This window comes from Egretta garzetta, unplaced genomic scaffold, assembly GCF_000687185.1.
Source record: "Egretta garzetta isolate BGI_Z169 unplaced genomic scaffold, ASM68718v1 scaffold12, whole genome shotgun sequence".
In the NCBI taxonomy this organism is placed as follows: domain Eukaryota; kingdom Metazoa; phylum Chordata; class Aves; order Pelecaniformes; family Ardeidae; genus Egretta; species Egretta garzetta.
Window position 1 is genome coordinate 1,459,211 of NW_009258795.1, and position 22,145 is coordinate 1,481,355.

The 22,145-nt window shown below is 41.6% G+C and overlaps 1 protein-coding gene across 1 annotated transcript in view; it reads right to left on the bottom strand.

Annotated features, from left to right (window-relative positions):
* Window positions 1–326: 326 nt before the first annotated feature.
* TTC37 (tetratricopeptide repeat domain 37) overlaps window positions 327–22,145 on the bottom strand; it is a 48,925-nt gene continuing 27,106 nt past the window's right edge. Inside the window, exons 28-42 of the mRNA XM_035889317.1 lie at window positions 21,323–21,416; window positions 20,658–20,735; window positions 19,397–19,521; window positions 18,430–18,553; window positions 15,934–16,152; window positions 15,042–15,114; window positions 14,254–14,312; window positions 14,034–14,149; window positions 12,634–12,762; window positions 11,865–11,986; window positions 9,836–9,994; window positions 6,965–7,117; window positions 5,086–5,216; window positions 3,265–3,388; window positions 327–1,329 (exon numbers count right to left, since the gene is read on the bottom strand). Of these exons, the coding sequence (XP_035745210.1) occupies window positions 1,252–1,329; window positions 3,265–3,388; window positions 5,086–5,216; window positions 6,965–7,117; window positions 9,836–9,994; window positions 11,865–11,986; window positions 12,634–12,762; window positions 14,034–14,149; window positions 14,254–14,312; window positions 15,042–15,114; window positions 15,934–16,152; window positions 18,430–18,553; window positions 19,397–19,521; window positions 20,658–20,735; window positions 21,323–21,416 (1,784 nt within the window). The 3' untranslated portion in view covers window positions 327–1,251. The remainder of the gene's footprint in view (window positions 1,330–3,264; window positions 3,389–5,085; window positions 5,217–6,964; window positions 7,118–9,835; window positions 9,995–11,864; window positions 11,987–12,633; window positions 12,763–14,033; window positions 14,150–14,253; window positions 14,313–15,041; window positions 15,115–15,933; window positions 16,153–18,429; window positions 18,554–19,396; window positions 19,522–20,657; window positions 20,736–21,322; window positions 21,417–22,145) is intronic.

Here is a 22,145-nt window from a genome sequence, read left to right on the forward strand (position 1 = left end):
ATTGAGATGGGTGGGAGAACGAAAGTGTGGGAGACGAGGAGGGGATCCTTGCCATTCAGAGAGGTTTCTACTCACCTCCACAGAGCAGGAACCCCAGCCTACGAGCTCAGCCTTCCCCTTTAGAAGGGCAGCGGCACGCTCCTGGCCCTCGCCTGCGTCCCAGAGGTCATGGCTGGACGCAGGGATGTGCTTCCCAGGCGCCCCAGCGCGGCATCCTGCCTGCCTTCAGCCCGACACAACGGGTCCCGAAACCACGCGTACGTCCAAGTGCAGCCCCACCGCGCGCCTCGGAACTGCCCTTTCTTCTCCGTAAAAGTCGTTGAGACTTTGGTGGACAGAGACTGATTCTAAGAAACTTTAAACCAGGAAATGGACAACCACCATGACTCCTGTCAACAGCTGGAAAAACCCTAATGGCAACAACGAACAGATTAGAATCACTGCTTTATTTTTCTTATTTTCATGTACATAAAGGCAAAATAACATCACGTCTTAAGAACCACTGTGGTGATTCATCCAATTAAGCAGTCAGCAGCAGAATTACCAAGACAAACAGAGCCTGTTACACATTTGTAAATATGACCCTGTCCCTGATAATCACAAGCTTTTCTTGACGGGAATGTTTACTGAAGCCTGCGGTCAAGAGGACACATGGCTGTAATTAAGATTAGCTAAAGAAAATAAAAAAAGTTTTAAAAAGTGTAAACCGACGCCACACATGAAGTGGATTCGGGTCTCAACTGCAAAACAAAGCATATCAGAGGAATACAGGCGTTTCGGATCTCTGAATGTTTTACCATGTCAGAGAGACAAGAAGCGTTTGCTGCTGCTACTTAGCTGGTAAGATTCTGTGCCAAGAAAACCTTGCATCACTGCCAATGGAGTTAATACTGTACTTCTGCGTGTGGCCCAGGGGGAAATGCAGACAAGTACTCCTCATTGTGAACAGTCCTCAAGTTGCAGTGAGGAAGAAAACAAAAGCGAAATTCAGGGGTTTCCTTTCAAATAAAGTGTATTTCTATGGTGGAAGCCATATAAACGGGAATATAACATACTTCTACTCAAGAAAAAGTAAAACGGAAGACAAAGTTGCAATTCATGCAACAACAACAACAACAAAAAAAAAAAAACCCAAAACAAAAAACCAAACACAAATCAGACAAATATAAAAGCCCAAACCACACATGCTCCTGGACGATGGACTGATTCAGATGCATAAATGGAAGATTTTTCACTTGAGACAGTCCCATACTAGGCACTTGCTGACAATTTCTCATGTAGTTCTAGAGTTCTAACATCTCCATTAGCTTTGGCATTCTCTATAAGCACCTGCAGAGAAAAAAAACAAACAATGAAAAACTTTATTGTTAGTATTTTACCAGCAATCTCAAACGCATTTTAGTTTCTGCCATGCAATTTCCCTAAACGATTCAGCAACCCATAAGCCCAGATAGCAAATACTGAACATGACACATCAGCCCTCCTTAAAACACCCCGCACTTAAAGCCCCCACCCCCTGGTGACTGGCTAAGCCTGCAGTCAGTCGCAAGGCACTGCAACGGCCACGTGTCACTCCAGGCTGAGGCCAAGCCTGACCGGTAAGTTACCGGCTGGCAATGAAACCAGCAGAGCAGGATGGGACCCATCTCCCTGCCGACACGCACTTCCCTCCTGCCAGGGCCTTGTGCTGGTGTGGCCGGGGCAGCGCGGGCGTGCGTGGCAGCAGCGGGCGCGGGGCTGTGTTTGGGGGTGTGCTGGGAACAGCGCTGAGCACCCCGCCATGTGGGGGGAGGGCGAGGGAGGGGGGGGCGTTGGGAGCGATGGCCTTTGCCTGCCCCAGTCACCGTTACGGGGGATGGAGCCCGGCTGTCCTGGGGGGGCTGAGCACCCCCTGCCATGGGAAGCAGGGAAGGAATCCCTTGGGTTGCTCTGCTTGCACGCACGGCTTTTGCTTCTCCTGTTAACCTGCCTTTATCTCAGCCCAGGAGCTTTCCCACTTTTACCCTTCCGATTCTCTCCCCCATCCCAACGGGGGGGAATGAGTGGCCTGCTGGGGAGGCTGAGTTGCCAGCTGGGGTTAAACCATAACATACATTACATATAAATCTGCATTTTCCAAACAGGAGCATTCTCTGCAGCTACTTAAAGAAAACTGCCAAGGTATCCTTTCTGCATCCCCCATTTAAATTTACCCTTCCTTGATTTGCTTTTCACACCTCCTGTTTCCAGCTTTTCTGCTGGTTGTACAGCCTAATGTTCACAGATGTTCATGAGCTTCTGGCACTTGTCTTGCAATCCAATCACATTATACGCATTAAAAAGGAAAGCCATTAAGTAGAATCAAGCAAATCTTCACTCCAGCCATTATTTCTATTCTACTCATTGGTAGAGAGCAGAGATGACTTTGCAGAAGCGAGTGCAATGAGATCATATCCAGACCATCCAAGCTTGTTAATTCTAGGGTTTTTTATGAACCTGTGTGTCTGTGTATGGGTTTCTGTCAGCGCTGAGCCTGCCTAATGTGTTGTACCTCCACAAGTACTCCGTTATGGATTCAAGGTTTCACCAGGGAACCGATGCTGACCGGGCAAAAGCGCTCATCGTGCCAGCGGCCGCAGCGAGGAGGTTATTAGGAAAGCGTATCCAGACTCTGAGCAGCAAAGTGATTCCAGTTACGAGCCCAAACAAACCCGCCCCCCTTTGCATCACATGAAAGAGCTGTGTGGATCTGTGAGTTTGACCAAATCCATTTGTGATAGTACTACCCAACAGCAGCTAATGTACCATTTACTATGCACTGAAAATTATGTACCATTACCGATATAATAAACACCTTAAGTACAGGAAGCACAGCACTCTACTGTTCAGATGTTTTGGGTCACGGATACCACACTGTTCCAGCCAGGCTAGAGGAAATTAACATTTTAGTGCATTAATATGTTCTGGTAAAATTCTGATAAAATGGTCCTTGTGTCTACTGAAGAGTCACTAGCAGAATTCTTGCCAGTTTGGGTTAGAGAGAGATTTTACTGTTTGTTTTTGTTTTTCGTTAGTATTGTGTGGGGCAATGGAAGACTTTCAAGCAAACTGGATGCAATTTTGAAAATTGAGGTACATTTTGCCAGTACAGAATCCTTAAACACTGCAACCTCTAGGGCAGGCAAGCCAGCACCTCCCTAGCCTCCCTCTAACCCCACTTCCAAGTTGCAAGCACAACAGTTAACGTAAATAGGTTACATTTCTATATAAAAAGGACTGTCTTACGTCTATTAATTCATAATCATCTTTGGCATACAGATGTTGCAGGAGGTACCAGCGTGCCACCGACGCTATGGTTTCTGGATTCCCCGGTTGATATACCCCTCTTTCCACCATTCGACGAGTCTCCCTAGAAGCAAAACCAAAACATAACCCAAATCAAACACACTGACTAGGTGTGCCGTACCGGTATCCCAGAGCAAGCAACAATGACGGGGAGTGAGAGGGAAGGTCCTTATTTCCCTACCACACAAGAGGGAGCACAGATGTACATTCCTTCATTTCCTACGTCCTTGCCTCTAGAAAGCTCAGGAACACTGCCACCGCTGCTACGCTTCATATGTTATGCTCAAGTAGTGCTTTCACTAGCAAGTAACCCAAATTAGACCGACTTAGCCGATTTTATGACTGCTACAATAACATGATAAACATCATGCTGTCTGAACGCAGCACAGCCACCCATTTCTGTCTCCGATATGATGAGCAAGCACAGTAGGAATTCTCCTTTTTAAGGGCTACGACATAAACCTTCTGGAAGACAGTACACCTGAGAAAAGCAGGCACTACAATAGATCTTAACAAAACAAATAACATTTAATATTATACACAAATATATTTAGTCCAGGCACTCACAAAAGGTACTGCAGTTCCTGCCAACCCAGAGGCGAGACGTGAAATTGCAGAAGAGAAGGAAGTTGGAATGGAGTCCTACAAAAAGTCTAAAATTCTATTTGGCTGCTAACTACCTTCCAACCCCACCCACTCACATCTAACCAAGACATTTTCAAATTCAGTGTCATTAGAAATCTGGTAAACACTGGCATTTAGGTTTGGGGATGTCATATTCATTCACTGGTGCCCCAACAGATCTGGCTCTTGTTTCAAGAATTCCGTCCTTTATCAGCAATGTGATTTTCCAGTACATGGCAATTTAACAGGCTGCTGAAAGGTTACATTTGGGCTTTGTTTGCTCTTTGTAGTAAAGATTAATTTCTTGCTTCAGGATTTTGAATCACCTAGGCAGATCAATTAGATCTTGTGATATACCTTACTGTTCACCTAAGTTAATGTCTGAAATTGTGATAAGACTGATTTTAACTGATTTAATAAGTTTTCAGCCCAATTTTGTTATAACTGACAACCACACAAGCACATTAGGCTGCCTGCCACCTTCTTAAAAGCCCACAGAGAAAGTAAGTCAGTTTGTTAGAATTATCTATAAAACCAGGTGAAATTACTGAACAAAACCATCAAGAATATTCCAATTTTCCAAACCTTAAGCAAAAATACTCTAAAAGACAAACCAGACTTAATAACCAGACTCACACAGTAGGAGGCTTCCAAGCTCCCTCCCTCAGATCTTCCTCCCCTTCCTCATAAAGCCAGAATGAGCACCTGGCTGTTCGGGAATGAACACGAACTTTGACTGTGAGCCCAAATTAGGGGCAAAATGAATCCCAGCAGCAGAAAGGGTAGTGATACCTGTTTCCACAGTGCTATTTAACAAGATCTTTGAGAAATGTATAGTCTTCCTCATTAATTTATTTAGGTAATATGCTATTAAAACACAAGCTGTCTTACAGCTGTTCTTCGCTTGTTTTGAAGGTCACCTACAATTTTTTTTTTGAGAAAAGGAGGAAGGCTCTGCTGCTTCCTGCTCCCCACACTACTAACCCCTTCCCCCCTCTCCCTTTTAACTGTCATACTACTTCAAGAATTAATTCCTGTTTTCAATTTTCTTTTAGTTCTTGGAGTTACATCTGGGGATAACGGCCGCTTGTACTTTTAGACAGTGTGTTCCACTTAAACATAACAGATCACACGTACCTTGCTCCCATTTTGCGGTTATACTGCAGCAGTGCTTGTAGGAGAGCTGCCAGCGGGCAAGGGGAAAGTTTCAAAGCTTCAGTTGTTGCCTCCTGAACCAGTGATGGCCAGTGCTCATTTGAGACATTAGCCTATGATACAAGGAAAAAAAAAAAAAAAATAGGGGTTTTATTGTAGTGTGCAGTGTAAATCAGGTTTTGTTTGCAGCTCTCTAGAGAGCAGGTTTAATTCAAGCTTTCCTGAGTCATATGAAGTATTTTGCAGGTTAGAGAGAGATTTCTTTAAAAAAAGAAACAAACAGTAGTTAGAAGAGCCTGGAAAAGTCACATTAAGCATTCCAAAACCAGACTTGCCAGCATTCCACTCACTTGTTTATGAAAAGAATCTTTTTATTTTTTCCACACAGGTTTTAGGAATGCTTGTTTTAATCACAAACCCTTGTTTGCTATTGTAAATCTTCATCCTGTGTACAAGAATATTCCAGAACGTAGAATTTTCCCAGAAGTGACATCATGTGTTACTAGAAAGATGTTAATCACCTAACTGAGCAGCTACTGAGCAAATCCCTCTATCTTTTGGCTTAAGAAAAAATCTTATTTTATCCATTGTGTCCGGATAGCATTCAAATTACTCTACTTTAAGAGGTACTCAAATTTTCATTTGGACACCATATTGGGAGACAAGAAATTTTCAAACACAGAGCTTTCTTGGATCTGAGCAAGGTTTTCACCAGGCTTCGGCACATTTCATTATGCCAGAGCAGGTTAGGGCAGCTGACCAGAAATCCACTGATCAGCTGCTCTGCTCATGCAAAAAGTAGAGATGAGATCATCAAATTCATACCAATTACATTTTTAAACAAAGTCTTGTATGTTGTCAGGCAATTCAGGCCAGCATTTGAAGAAGGAGTATTAATTAAGTTAGAGGGTACCTTGCGACCTGTGGAGACGTTTAGGACCTATAGGGAACAGGCAGCAGACCACTAGAAAACGGACAGCAGAATCATGGGAGAAAAAAATCCTGTCACTCAACAAATTCTGCCATGTGAAGCATATGGCTTGTGAGAAAGAAACTTCTCTACACTGAGGGAGGTTCTCTTTTCCCACCAGAAGCAACAGCTTTGCAGCTTTATCCTCGGTAAAACTGACTGCCTTTTCTTATACAAGCACTCAGGATATATGGGGTTCCTTTGCCTGATTTTGATTATGGCTGTTAGCTTGATCATCTGTTAAAATACATGAAAAAGCGTTAGCCAAGATCACAGCAGCATCTACCTTTCACACCAGACTTTAAAGAAGTCTGGTAGTGCACTTCAAGTTGCTGGAGTGACAATGCTTAACGAGAATAGACGCTTGCCAAGAATTTGAGTTATGTTCACTTGCCTCCCTGGCGCAAAGGAGTAGAATAATTTTCTTTATACCAAAAGATACACTTCCCGTAGATTGTTTCTATACTTCAAGGCAAGGCACCGATCTAGAAATGACCACACAGCATGAAGTTACTTGAAACTTGAAGTCTCCAGGCACCAGTGCAGAAAAAACATTTATTAAGGCAGCTGTCTGAACAAGAGGACAGAGGCTTGAGGGCTAAGTCAATTTGGATGATCAAACTGAATCTTTTATTAGCGAAATAAGCCTTACTGAACGAGATAGCCTCTTTACGTACACCGTTGTTCGATATGATTATGTCACAGCAACCTCTCTTACAAAGAGACATTCTGAAAACAGTGCACTGCCCCTTGCAGTCTCATTTTATTCTCTAGTTGTCATTCATAAAATGCAAAGTCATTTGAACAGGGGCTTCATTTAAAGACTGCAGAAGCCCTACATCCCATGAACTCCTGTTAAATCATGCAGTTATGTAATTTTGATTATCCTACCATGCAGATTTCCAGCGCGAGCATAGCTAGGCTGAGCAGACTGGACAGCTTCCCGTTCCAGCTACCCTGCTGCGACGCCAACTGCAGACTCTTTCTGTAGCACATCTCTGCTCCAACCATCATCCTTTGAGACTGATACACTTTTGCCAGCCACTGAAAATAAACATCCAACAAAATCAGTTATGGAGCCACCAAAACACACATCCATTAGGTAATATCATTTAGTTCAATTTACGAGAGGACCACAGTGTACTGTTAGCTAAAACACCACCGCCACCCAGCCCTTGTTCCAACAAGACACTGCGCACCGCCCTGCGGGAAAGTGTAGCCTGCTGCAGAGCTGGCAGTACACTGCACTACAGCAACTTATTTCAGAGTTCCCTTGACCACCCATGGACAAGCTGTCTGTATCTGGAGACTGCTCGCAGGTGAATAAGTAACACGACTGGCTTTGTGAAAGTCATCCTTCAGACCAGAAGAGCATTGTGCGGTGCCTCATTTGTCTCTAAAAGTTCTGTAGGGATGAAAAGATAATTTTTCCTCTGGAACAAAGGTTTTTCCAGCCCATCTGAATAATACCAGGGATAGGAAAGACATGACAATGTGGGCCTGAGCTCAGACGATGGGTTGGGCTGCACAGCTTCTGACCCAGCACAGTCATGCTGGAGGAGCTAGATAGGGCTAAGGAAGTAGACACCGGGATCTGTGCAGAGTTTCATGCTCCTGCTGCCTGCTCCAACAGCACAAGATGTCCTGGATTTGCTCATGAGAAGAAGGAAAAGGATTCTAACCCCTCCCCCTTTAATTTTCTAGTCATGTCACTTTTTTGGAAGCAGATGCAGCCGCAAGTTTGCAAATCCCTGACATGTTCATGGTATGCATCAAGATCTATAAGCTACATTCAGAAATATTCTTTGCTGGATCACCATGCCAACAAAGCAACTTTTTCTTAAAAAACGAATTCCCTTGCTTTTAAGCAAAGGTCCTTAGACTTTTGCTAGCTAAAGACCTCCTGGTGTTAGAAGGGGTAAAATTCTTAACCCTTTCTGATGCATAGAAGTTATTTATCATTAAGAAGAGGCACACTAGCAAATATTTATTAGCACTAGCAAGATTGTGCATCCTTGACATCAAGCTGCAGGACTCCTTTGTAAAGTAAAATACCCATTCACATGCGGGAAAGAAGTAATCTCCTTGACCACAGCTCTCTGCAGCTGGAGATATCTAGCACTCAAGGTGTGAAGGAGAAGACAACCCTCATGCAAAGGCACGAAGGCAGCCCTGCCAGACCAGCTTTTCTCTATTTTCCTGGTAAGGAAACTTCTGTTCTACAAGAAGTAGAACAGCCACCAGAAAAGCACCCTAAATCCTGCAAAACAAACACTTAGACAAAAGCCAAAAATTTAAGCAAAGAAGAAAGTTAATGGCCCCTCTAACTTAATAAAACTGTAAGGCAGCATGATGGATCCTTCTGAGAAAGACAAAACATTTAGCAAACTCTTAGGAGGTCTAGAGCCAGAAAACATAAAAGCATAGATCTATCCATTAGGAACAGATGTACCAGCCAGGCTTTTTCAGAATGCCATCCAAGCCCTGAGAAATATCTTCTTTAATTGAAGACTGAAAAGATCTTCCTTGGAGGTATCTTATCTGTGGCCTGGATTAAAAAGCAAACAAAACAACCCTTCTCTCCCTCCGAACCACATACACTGTTGGTTCACTTCTCCCTGCTTGTAAGCAAGATGACACTTGGCTATGCAAGGGATGCTTGAAGAATGTACATAAGCCCTAATTCCATTTTCAAAATATATTACTAAAATAGAGCATACTATCATATCTCACATGCCCCCATATTTTGCAAACCCAGTCTGAATGAGTTCAGCAGTTCAGAAAGATGAAGTCTCACAAGCCGAAGAAAAATGCATCAAAAAAAGCACCTTTCCACAGATGATACTCCTGTATTCCAGAAGGGAAGAGGGTCTGCAGCCTTGTAACAGGTGAGATCACAATCTCTATAGCAGACTTGCACTGATCTTCTGCTAAGACTGAAATCAGCTTTAGTGAATCTTACCACAAACAGGGGTTTATGTGTTCCAACAGGCAGAGCAAGCACCATAAATCCTGCAACTACATAAAGGACTCTAAAAGTTCACGGATTTTTTTTTTTTTTTAAACAACATGCTGCTAACATTGGTAAAGGAAGATAGTAACTCTAATCGACACCAACGGTAGGAAATAAATAAATATATATGCAGCATCACCAGGAAGATCTGTTGGCATGTGTGAGACAGACTTCTCGGGTTGTCTCACAGAAGCAGCACATGAAGCAAGTTATAGCACCTTCGTATGAACTAAAAATGGTCTCTCCTGATGCCATGGATGGGAGTGAGTGAACACCGTTACTGGGAGCGATTTCTCTTCCCTACAGACTCCACTTACTCAAGAGAACAGTGACACCTCACACCAGGAGATTACGGAGAAAAAGACTTGTTCAGGTTTTCAGACCCTGAATGAGGAACTGCATATTACTACATCAGGAAACCATTTACTTCCATCTGTTCTTATGGGTTATGAAATATTTCGCGAGTTTCTCCTTGCACGCCAAGTCACAGGTCTCTAAAGACACGCGTGCCATGGGTTTGTCTCAAGTTTGTAACTCTGCTGCCTCCATGTCTGCTCGCGCTTATGAACAGTCCTTATTATTTCAGCTATTAAAGAAAGTTACCATAATGTTATAATTTCATAAAGAACTGAATATAAGCTGTTTTTTCTGAGAAATAAAAACGAACAGTGAAACAAACTCACACCCACTTTAAGCGCACACTCTGCTGAGAGCAGCACACCAAATTCAGGGAGAGAATCCACACTTACTTGCCATGCTGCAACTGAGGTTGAGCTGCTCATGACCGTCTTGCGAAGCTCCTCCAGGATGGTGTCTGGAAGTTCTTTGTGCGACTCCAACAGCTGCTTACACTGAACTTGTCTCAAAAGCAAAAACAGAGCTGGGTGCTCAGGGCAGCCTTTTAAACCCTGAAATCAAAACAAGGCTCAACATGATATCGGAATGATCATTTCCAAATATCAGATGATACTTCGATTTTTCCATTTCGATCTTTACAGAAAACGGCATTGAAAGCATTCTCAGGATGCTTGCAACGTGGCATTTTCCTCCTACTCTGCAGAAAGAAGCGTTCCAGGAATCGACACATGGGAAGAGATAACATTTTTTCCGTTCTCAAAATACATTTGAAGTCTGTCCTAAATTTTGCACCTGTCCTACCCTTAGAGGTTTCTGAAAGACAGATAGGTAAATGGCAGGCCTCTAGTTCTCCTTTTGCTTCACAATCGTTACAATTTTTGGGCTAATGGAGCCAAAACCTGTCCTGTGGCTAAAATGGAACTTGAGTATATTCCAATGATTTCAGTTCTCCCAGTTAAGATTCTGTATTCTCACTAGAACAGAAGCACTTTACTGAACATTACCTGTTCAGTAACAGCAGATTATACCTACGGAGTATTTTTCAGAACAAACTCATGCAAGAAAGGAAAGACAGAAAACTAGCTGTCTGTGGCTTCACCCTTCTCAAGTGAAGCACGTGAAGCTTCTGCAAGCCACATTACATGTTATTTTACCTGTTCAAATCACAATCATTCCAAGAATTATAACCCAAACCCGATCTGTTCTAAGAAACAACACTTGTATTTCTCAGCCTTTTTTTTTAAAAAAACAGAATACGTTTTCTGCGGGTCCTTAACAAGCTGCTGCTTTGCAAAGAATACACAGATGTGCAGAGGCTTCCCAAAACACAATAGAAGCTGCCAGTATTTGCTGCAATTTTTCCCCACTAACAAGTGTGGAATCACGTTGCCTGTCTCAAATTGAATGACTGCAGTGCCTGGCTCATCAGTCCCAGTTATGTTGCTTTCTGAGAATCCCAGGGCCCAAAACCGTCCATGAGAGTTTGTGGCACCAGGGAGCGTTACTCTTGTGTCTTCACAAACTGCAGGCACTGACTGTCCTCTCCCAAAGCTATTTAATTAATAAAACCCAAACAAAACCCCACCATAACCTTCTCCCATGCCCAGATACCACCCTGTATGTCTAGAAATCTCTGACCCTTGTTAATGTAGGACAGGTCAGTAGACATGCTGGCCAGAAAAGGAAAAACACCACCTCACCGAGTAAACAAAGACACAAGACAGTACTTTCCCCTAGAAAACTAACACGTTCGTGGAGTTTGGCTTTTTTGTTTGTTTTTTTAACCTCCCTTCCCCATTAATATAGAAATGCCATAAGCAAGGAACACATTTGCATGGGATTAGCCATTTTCCTTAATGAAAGTCAGGGATGGGTGCTGCTGAGTCCAGCTGGGTTTTTGCTTATCTTTTGTCAAGTCTTCCATTCATGAGCGCATGAAACACACACACACACCTGAGGCTTGTTAATGCCTCGGTCCCCTTCCCCAACTACGTTGCTTTAAGACTTTTTTTTTTTTTTTTTTTTTTTTAATAATTAAACATGTAGCATCCACTTGTGGCTCTGAAATGGGAGTCCCAGCCCAACAGAGCAGAAGACATTTAAATCTCCTTCAGGTCTCCTACCTGGATTTCTTGCCTTGAATTTCTGTAATGTTTTGCTTAATACTAGGTTAATGAATAAAGGAGGATGGGCAGACTTAGCTTTGTCATGTCATACACTGCGTGGTTCAACTATAAACACAGTTTTGGTGTTGCAAACAGAGTAAGTATCTTGGGGAAGGGGGAAATGCCGACAGCTATTGCATCCTGTAGCTCTGATGGAACAGAGTTGCTAATTCAAGATTACCTCTTTGTTAAATGCACAAAAATCATGGATTTCTACACAATTCTACCACAATCTGCCAGTATGAAGCCATCATACCTTGGTACAAAGAGCTTCAGCTTCTGAGAGTTTACCATTCTCCTCTAGACTGGTAATAGCTTGACACAGACACCAGTCTTCAAGAGTCCGGATATAATTACGTGGAAGGTTATTTTCTCCAGCTGCAAAACCAGATAAGACTTAACTAGATCATGTATATGCTGTCATGCCGCACCATGACACATGCTCTAGATCTGGTAAGGGAGAACTTCTATGAGTATTAACCTTACATGGCTTCCTTCACTAGTAGGAACATTAAGAGATGGTAAAATTAAAAGTGAGAGAAGAGGGGGAGGAAAATAAATAAATAAATAAGAGAGTACAGCATTTGAGCTAATGGTTTGAGAACAATCAAACATGGAATTTTAATTCCAGTTTTCAAAACACTACAGACGTCGAGCAAGACTGAGGCTGAGGTTATCACCCTACTGGAAAAATTACAGAACTCAAGAGGTCTCTAGCCTTTCCTTGTAAGCAGTGTTCCTGTGCTGTAATCCACCCACCCACCCCTTTAGGTATCAGAGTTCAGAATTACTGTGTTAAAAAAGAATTTGAGGCTTTGGAGGGGAAAGCAAGCTGCAATTAAGTAATTAACTCTAGCTGTGCTTCACGATTTAGCATCTTTATGTGATAAAATAGCTATAGCTCAAACCACTATTGAGCAGTTCTCATCTTATTTTCAAGCTTCTGAAATTCAGAAGAGTATTGCATGCTTAGAGGATTTCAATTTTATTTTGTTTTTTTAAACCAGAAAACTTGTATAGCTTACTTTTGGCTGAAACTGTAGATACAAGTGTCATCTCCAGATCCGTTCGCTTTGGCTGAGTGTTGTTTATACAGACAACAGTGTTTTCAGCATGACAGGCTGCCATCAGCACTGCCCAGGCAGCAGGATTATCTAGAAAAGAATGGTTAAAGGCAACTCGCACACATTTAAAATATGCTGGTAGAGCATTTGGAATGGTCTTTACCAGATTAAGCATAAAAACACAGCCAACAATGGAACTACACACAGCACATAAAGAGAGAGCAAGAACAAGGCAAGTAATTCAGACTCCTACAGCAGCTCAGCCCCAAGGCAGCTGATAACTATTTGCCTCTAAATAGTAAGAGTTTTCAAATTATAAGACAAGGATGCTGTTTCTAAAGCCAACTAATAGATTTTTCACATAGCCACTGGTGTGATAACCTGAAGCCACCAGTTTTCTTCTGGCAACACAGATGAAACTTGACTACCACTTAGTGCTGCCTAACTGGCAGCAAAAATCCCAGCTTTGAGTCATACAGGCACAGCCTTGGCTGACCACTAGCACGCAAGTTACGGTGATCGGTGCCTGCTTCTAGTGTCAGCTAATTCCAGTGCCAGCTTTACCCTGACCTAGCCCCGCCAGGAGCAGCTATGACTGGGAAGAGTGGTCTCTGTCCCAAACTGGACAGAGTGCAGTTACAGATTTCACCCATGAACATTTTCACCCCAAAGAGATAATGAATTTTGCCAGCAAAATGGAACAAAGCTTGAAGATGTAACAAAATAAAATGTGAAGTATAGTGCTTTTGAACAGCAGTCACAGTCTTGTGTGTACCTCTGTGAAAGGAACTGAAATTGTTAGCTTGCAGCCACGCTAGTGCATCAGAGCACAACCACTGCAGAAGAAACAAGTTTCGGTATTTCACTATCAAGTGCAAACTAGCACTTGAAAACCCCACTAGATTTGTGCTTCATACATTTAATGAAGATCACCACTTAGCAGTAGGTGAACAAATTGCCTGCAGTTCATAACCAGCACGTAACAGAACATTTCCAATCCAAACTCTCAAGCTAGATGAATAAATCTCTTCTGCCTGGTGCAGCATACTGACTCTGAGGGAACACGTGTTTTTCTTTTTTGTCCAATATGCAAAATAACACTTATCTCTTCTCCTGATGAGGGATTAACAAATTGCCTGTGTTATCAGAACAAGCCTTAAAACTCAGCCATTTTTTTTCCTTCTTGTCTAGCTTAATTACCCATGTCTAAACTTGGAATTAAAAATTCCACTCTAAGCATTCTCCCCCAAACATACATGGACAACGCAAAACAACCCGAGAAAAGTAGATTTTTTTTTTTTGTTAGCACAATAATTTTGTTTCTGATGGGTAAAAAAAAAAGAATAAAAATCAAGAGTAACCTGGACAGAGGCGGATTGCCTTCTGAATGCTTTTCAGAGGATTGTTTTTCTCATCTTCCAACATGTGACATCCTGCTGCCAACTGATTAGCTGCAATATTCAGCAGGAAAACAGGACTTCCTATAAAACAGAACATAAACGTGACTTAACACTGGTATGTATGTGATCAGTTGGAACTAGTTTTAGTATTGTTTTTACAAAGTCTGCATTTTAAAAAAGCCAAACCTTTCCATGGTTTACATCAAGCGCATGTGCGATGTTCCCTGCCACAATTCCCCCCTGCAAGATTTAAAAAAAAAAAAAAAAGATAAAATTGGTTATATGACCGATTAATTATGAGATTTTATAAAAAATGTAATGCCAAGATGTTTTTATCTTTGTTAATCAGAAGTACAAAGTTTGCCCAGTGAGATCTTTTCCTTGCCTACCGCACGATCTCTTTATAAAGAATTAGGAAGAGACATTCAGGATTAACACTTATCTATACATTGTGTTTCTAATTTTAGCCTCATACAGAGAGGGGTTTCTTTTCAGGTGTTATTTCTGTTTATGTAACTGAAATTAAGACAAAGAGTATTTATTTGGAGAAGAGCTAATACAAGCATAAAAGTCACAAGAAAACACTGGCTAATATGAAAGGTGAAATTGACTAGATTAACCAAATTCAACATACCTAAATCCCAACATATATTTATACACACACATGTTTAAACAAAAAGATAGCACAGATAGTACATAGTACAGCTTTTTTTTTCTTGGAATAATTCTAGTAGATTTTTCCTGTACGTTTATTTCAGGAAGATAAAGAATTGCTATGCCGCGGAAGATGCGAATAATCAGATATGTAACTTCAATATGCAGCTGTACATTGCTCTGTACGTAAGCCTTAAGTTCTCCTATTAACAAGTGGATATCCGGGTACTGAAGGGTGGGAGGTTTTTTAGTTAAGAAACACCACCAACTACTCGGGATGCAAACATCACACATGTATTACAGCAGTGCACTTACTTTTGCCTTTTGTGGTGCATACAGTGGCACTAGTCGAGACAGAAGAGACCAGAGGGCAGGATTATCAGGGTGGCTGGGAAAAGAACAAGGGCATTAGACTTTCTGGTTTAGATATGAACCTGGTCTTCCATGACTAGGTAGGCAGTTGCTATAAATCCCAAGTGGATCTTTTTCTATTAAGAAAACAACCCGGTGTGGTTCAAAATAGACATGGGTAGTAATTTAAAACAAACAACACAATATTGAAGTTATATTGCTGGCTAAAGAAATAAAATGTACACTATGCATATCGATATTCATGGGAATAAATAAACTCCAGGACTACAGGTCTTGTCTTTGTAGTCTGAAGAACAAAGAATTCTAATTACCGTTGGAAAAAAACAATTTGCCTAAAGAAGAGTTCCTGGAAACACTTGGAGAGACTATGAGGTGTGGCTTGCTTGAAGGCATAGACTAAAATTCCCCCTTTCTATATTGCTAAGGCTGATCAAAACACATTTAAACACAGATACCTAGCTAATGGAATGAACAGCTTCAGAGGCTGTTAAATATTAAATAAAAGCCCTAGAGACTTTTCTAGGTGGAAGGTTCTGCTACTTATGATGAAAAATGCTTTTAAAGCACAGTGACCTATCTAGCTACCAAACAAGCCACCAAACCAAAACAAGAAAACCCCAAACAAGCCATGAAGCTTCTGCCATTTGGTCCCATAGATCAGAACACAAGCTTCTCTCAACTGATGCTACAGCCTTAAGTGAGGACTTCACATTTGAGAAACAATTTTTGTTTCTTTTTTAGAAGAACGCTGCAAGTGAACAGAGGTTTGCTTGCTGTTCAATGTAATGAACGCAACACATTTACAAGGCAATCTAAAGAAAGACAAAATGCGTACCTATGTATTGCTCTGGAGACTTCCCTCTGGACCTCCACATTTCTACCTTGCAATGCATAAACAGCAGATGCAATAAGGCACCTCTCGTGAATCCTATCGTCCCCTTTTCCATGCTTCAGTAATTCTTTCAGGGCTGCTGTTGCAAGCGTAGCATCCTGCTTTACCAGTCCTAGTGTGCACAAAGCCTTCAGACTTTCCATACTAGGTTCCTTTAATGAGCTGTTGAATCAGAGGGAGAGAAGGAGACGCTATTTTGTAGCATAAATTAAATTTACTGTTAACATCACAGTACTTGTTACTTCCGAGGCCTCCTGCTCCTATGTATCATGTACGGGATGCAGAAGTAACAGCCTCCGGCTGTGGGATTGTGGGTCAAGCGAGATCAGTATCCTTGAGACCCCAGGATACGGAAAACAGCAGTGGTTATGTGCCATTTCAGCACTCGAGCTTATAACGGACAAGTACTTGGCGAGACTCCAACACATCAATTGTCCTTCAGCAGCAGCCATACAATGAACGGTAAGAGACAACGTGCAACACCGACAACTATTTTATCTTCTTTAAGACGTTTGTACTCCTAACTAGTATCAAACCTGAGTTGTAGCGTGCCTATTTACAGCTTTGCAACAGAAATCCAGGAAGGAAAAAGCCAGAAATGAGCCTGCTGCACAGAACTGCTCCTCCTGAGCACGGGGATGTTCTGAGAAATTCTGCCTCATTTACATCAAGATTCGTTCCCACGTAGTTTGAGTGTGCTACCCACCACCTATTAGTTTTAGTACCACTATCACTTGCACTGCTGCATTCATTTCATTAGTAGAGGCAGTTTAACCTCATATCAATAGTATTCCTGCCCTTATTGGAGACCTACTAGGTACAGTTACTGATTTTTTCCAGCAAATCTTTCTAATATCGGTGGAGAACTCTTAAGTTAATTCCCTGATCTTCAGCTCTGGTGAAAACAGTGAGCTCAGTACAAACAACTACAACCAAAGACCTGAACGGATGTACTAGTTCAAGATATTCTTACAATAAAGGCAATTCAATAAATTGCAGTACAAACTGAACGGAGGCAAATAACAGCACAACGCATGGCGACGGTAGTTTGGAGTTACCTCACTGTAATGTCCTAAACTGCAGAATGAAGTGCTGCTTACTTTCACTTAGCAGGTGACTACAGGCTCCTAATCAAGCTTCTAGTCATTGTTTTTGCCTTCAAAAAAAGACAAGAATGTAAACATCCAATTCCGTGCTTTGTTTTCAGCCCCTAGCAAGAAAAATTTCTAAGAGCTGTGAAACATAATCTTGAACAGCCAGCACTATGTTACCTGGTGCAAAGGCGCTGCCCTTTGACAAGTAAGAGGGATTCTATCACATTAGCTACGAAGACAGACTCACTGCTAAAAATCTTTTCTCATGACCAGCTTGGCAGAGAACAAAGTTTCTTGTTTGAGGTCCTACTCAGGCCCTTTAAGTCATCTAGCACAAGTTCCAGTCAATAATGACGTCTGTCTATTGGACTAGAATGCACCATTTTTTTTCTTATTACTAAAATCCACCATATACCTTTGCAGCACTGTGCTTCCAACTCAGGTCTAGACATACTCACTGCAGTGCTACTGTCCTAAAGTAGCACTACCTTTTTTTTTTTTTTCTTTAAACACAAAGCAACTAACATCATGTAGAGAATTTTCACTGCTGGTATTTACGACAAAATTAGGAGTCTGCAGTGATTAATAGGATGTAGGAAATACCAGGCCCCTAGCTAGTTAATCATCCGTTAGTCAGGATTTAGTGTGCTAGGTCATGGACCTTCACTATCTCAGTAACTTCAGGAGTCTGCTGGCAAGATGGGGACTGTACAGCCACTACTGGGGTTCTCCACCGACAGAGAGTTGGTCCCGGGAGGCTGAGAGTTTGCTCTTAATCCACAGCTACCAGGAGACTAACAATGATGCACTGGCTTTTAGCCTCCACAGCTCTGAAAAAGACAGACATTCATGACTTAAGTAAACAACTGATACAGATCTGTTTCTTTTCATGGGGAAGCTAGAAGATTGTCCTTGTCTATGACACCTGGAACATGACTGTTCTGGAGGCTTCTGACTATTTAAACTGAAATGGTTTTCATTAGTCATCTAGATTTCTTAAGTCTAAGGAGCAAAAATATTGCCTAGTGCTTAGGACAACTACACATTAATACTATCTTAAAAGATAAACCTAGTGAAACGACCATTCAAGGATATTAGACATCCAAACTGCCCAGCCCTCTAATCCTTCCACTCCATACTGCTTTAAGAATATGGAAGATGACACAGGCCATAGAACAAAGAGAGACATATTGCATGGATAAGCTTAAAAGAACACTGCATCCACTCCCACTTTTACTCTGCAACACAAAAAGAAAATATCCACCTGATATCCCCCCAAAAGTAAATCTGAGGATTCAGCAGTACAATAAAACATCACATCCTGATTATTATTCCCTCCACTCACCATTTAAACAGCAGTGCCTTTGCAGCGTCCACTTTGTTCTGTTTATACTCTATTATTGCCAAGGCAGTCAGGACATGTGCTTTATCTTGTTCAGACTTAGCAACAGACAAGGCTTTTTCATAGGCTGGTAAAAATTCAAGACAGAATTGAAGTAAGAGAGAAAAATATGATGTTTATAAAGCCTCTAGGAAAGCATGATATACACAGGGGCATATAGCTTTCAGGTTTACTGTATTTTCACACCTCAGATCATAGGCAGAAGACAAAATAAGTTGACTAAGACTATGGAAGCAACTGTATGTTGGGAAACGCCAGATTTACAGGGCTGTTCAGATCCTGGGAGCTGTTTAATGTGTAGCAAGTGGAAACAGAACTGAAAAGCAATATTGGGATATCCAGAAAATGCCTGAAAGAACAGTTTAAATACTCCCCTGTGATAGTTTATCTATGAAATAGTACTTCAGATGGGCACACATCACTCCAGTTAAAAACTAAGAGTTACTTAAAATGCTGAGATGGCTGCTCCTTTGTGAGTGCTTATGCTTCTACACTGACAATTCAGTAAACCTTTGTGTGAAGTCTCGCATCCTAGCAGTGCAGAACACTACAATACAGCACTTCTATTTAGCACTAAAGCTAGAGTGCTTTGAACAACATATTAACCTCCTACACAGAACTGATTTTTCCAGGAAAGCCATTTCATTTGAGAACGACGGAAGCTACGAGCACAGCAGCTTAATTGACAAGAATTAAACACCCAAAGAAACATAGCTTCCCTTTGTACATTTTAATAGTTCTGGCACCCGGCTGAACAGCCCAATGATTAGAAGTTACGGAATTTGTATTTATGCATTAGGACTGAAAGAGTGAAATAAACTGAACCACAGCTAGGTTGGTCAGACAGATTTTGGTAAGATTCATCTCAAGAGAAGCATCCCATAATGCTCTGAATCAGGCAGGTGCTTACCTTTGATACTTTCCTGTAAGAGTCCTTTCTTGAAGTAGGCTAATGCTATCCCCACAATGCCGTCAAACTCAGTTAGGGGTGTTGATGTGTAAACCTCAATGGCCTTATCACACTGACCAAGGGCACTGCAAAACCAAAAACAGTTACTGGTATGAAGGATGTAGCAACAGCTGCTACAATTCAGACAAGCTGTCCTTGCAGACCGGTATCCTCTTTTCCACATCAGTGGTAAGCAGACATCTGGAAAAAAGCAAGACTAGAACAAGAATGTGCAATATTCCCCACCCTCCTCCTGTTACAGCAGTTGGAGACAGTAACTATCTGTTGTGTGAAGAATCACTGGTAGGAAAAAGTTCTCCCCATCTGCATGACAGCTCTATGTAAGGACATCACTTAATGGTCAGCACAGAGTGGGAGAAAATAGCAGAGGAGAAAACGAAAAAAGCAAATCAAAATATGTATGCACACAGACAGGCAAGTGCACGTACAGACAGAGACACAGCATTCTTGTTCTAAGACCACTATGGAAGAAATTATACAGGATTGTTTATTAGAACTAGCTACGGGAGCTTGGCTCTTGTTTAAGTTGCACACAGGAATCACCAGGCATACAGCTTGGAGCTGAGGCTATGGGAAACCGAAGAGTTGCTTCCAAAATCTTCCCTGAAGTTAAAGAATGAATTATCACATTATTACAGCCTAGAAGTTCCAGTGTCATGTACAGAAACTTAAGAACATATGAAGTTTCCCTAGAGAGCTGACAAAAATCTAATTAGCAGAGCTTGAGCTATCTCCTATCAAAGAGAAGTTTGAAAGTCTTCATCTGTTAAGATTTGTGTCCTGCATTCCCTCAAAACCAGCATGGAATCGTGAAGGGAACTCAGAACTGTGAGTAGGACTGCAGCAGAGAGGGTCGTCAGCAGAAAGATCACATACGTGTGTACACAACACCCCAACCCCCCATGCTTCAGGTTGTACAAATCCATACAAATTCGAAGGGCAGGTAGAAGGGATTTCAAATAAACCCTGAAGCAGCTATTTTATTCAGACTAAGCATACTATATATCTCAAGTGTATAGATCATGAATATTTAATACAGTACCCATTTCTGGAGCACGTACAAAGGTCAGTCAAACTTAACTGTAGATAAGAACGATGTTTAATACATTATTTTTAGCAACCACCTTTCAGCCTCACCACTGCATTCACTACGTCCAAAGCTGAAGTCAGGGGCTGGGAAAATACGTCAGCAAACACTTACCACAGGAGCCTGCCGTAGTTTTGCATTGCTGTATTGTACTTCTCAGTATCCTCAGAGTTTTTCAGCAATGAAGCTGCCCTGAAAATAACCACAATTAAGAATAATTAGCATCTGATTATAACATGCATACTTTGACAATAGTTCTCAGAGCAGAACAGACAGATGTTTTACGCAGAAGCTTGTCTATGCTAATTAAGCACAAACAGAGCTTATTTTACAGTTTTAATGCATCAGCAAACATGTTCACCAAACATGGTTTCCTTTGCCATCTCCCCCTACCATCTGAAAAGAAGAGACAAGAAAAAAAAACTAAAACAAAGCCCAACCACCTCCTTTAATTAGAACGGGGTAGAGACAAAAACTAAAACCAAGCTCACCAAAATTTCCCTTAAACCCCATAGAGTGAATTAGCTAAATGCCCTGGTTAAGATGCTCAAGCCTTGGAGTGCCTTTACTTCTCCAGTTCTGTGTTCTGCATTTCCAAACTTGGTAGAGGAACATTCCCACATCTCCCCTTACAGAACACTTAGTTGAAACGTACTGCTGAATTGAGAAAGTAAGGTTCACTAAAGGAAAAGAAAAACCCTGAAGTTTTTCAGCTGGTGCATAGGAAAAAAGAGGTCAATGAGCTCCTATCAGTAAACTTTTCATGGTGTATAGTTTACCTCTCATAGGCATCTGTTGCCTGCCTTTTTAGATGCAGATACTCATTCAAATAACCAAGCATTGTGAAAGCAGATGCATCGTCTGGATTTCTTTCTAGAAAATCAGAATTGACAGCATAGGAGAACACAATCAGAAAGAGCTGTGAAAAAGCATTACAAAAACATTGCTGCATTGATGCTCAGTGTATGCATATATACAAAACACTTTGCCAAGTGCTTCTGCCAGTTGCTCACTGGAATCATTTTGACAGGCTGCAGGCAAGTAAAGAAGAGATACTAAGACCCACAAGATGACATCAGGTTGGCTCAACAATGCTTCAAACCTTATGACACAGCATTAATGCACTCAATAGATTTTACGTTTTTCACCCTGCAGTGATTTGGGGTTTTTTGTAATGAAATAAAAAACTATTCAGCTTGTATTGACTCTAGTAAAATTCTAGTAGAATCTTATGGTTTATTTTTAATACTGCAACTTTAAAATGCTTATTAGTAGCTAAGGCACAGATTTATCAAGCTGTCATCTCACCTCAGGCTCCTAACCTTTTTTCCCAGACTAGAAAGGATCCCATAGGCCCCTCCTGCAGTGTGCTTAAGAACAGGGATTTCACAGACAAAGAAACACAGTCTCACGTTTGTCTCATTTTAACTGCTTGCACCTTACTTTGTAGCTCTCAAAAATCAGCAACATATTACTCAAAGGACTTATTTACAGTAACAGATGCAGATTAAAGAAAATCCACATTTGCTCTGTCTAGGTTCTGGGCTAGACACACACAAGCCTGCCCCAACAGGGAGGCCACACTGGCTTTGACACACGCCC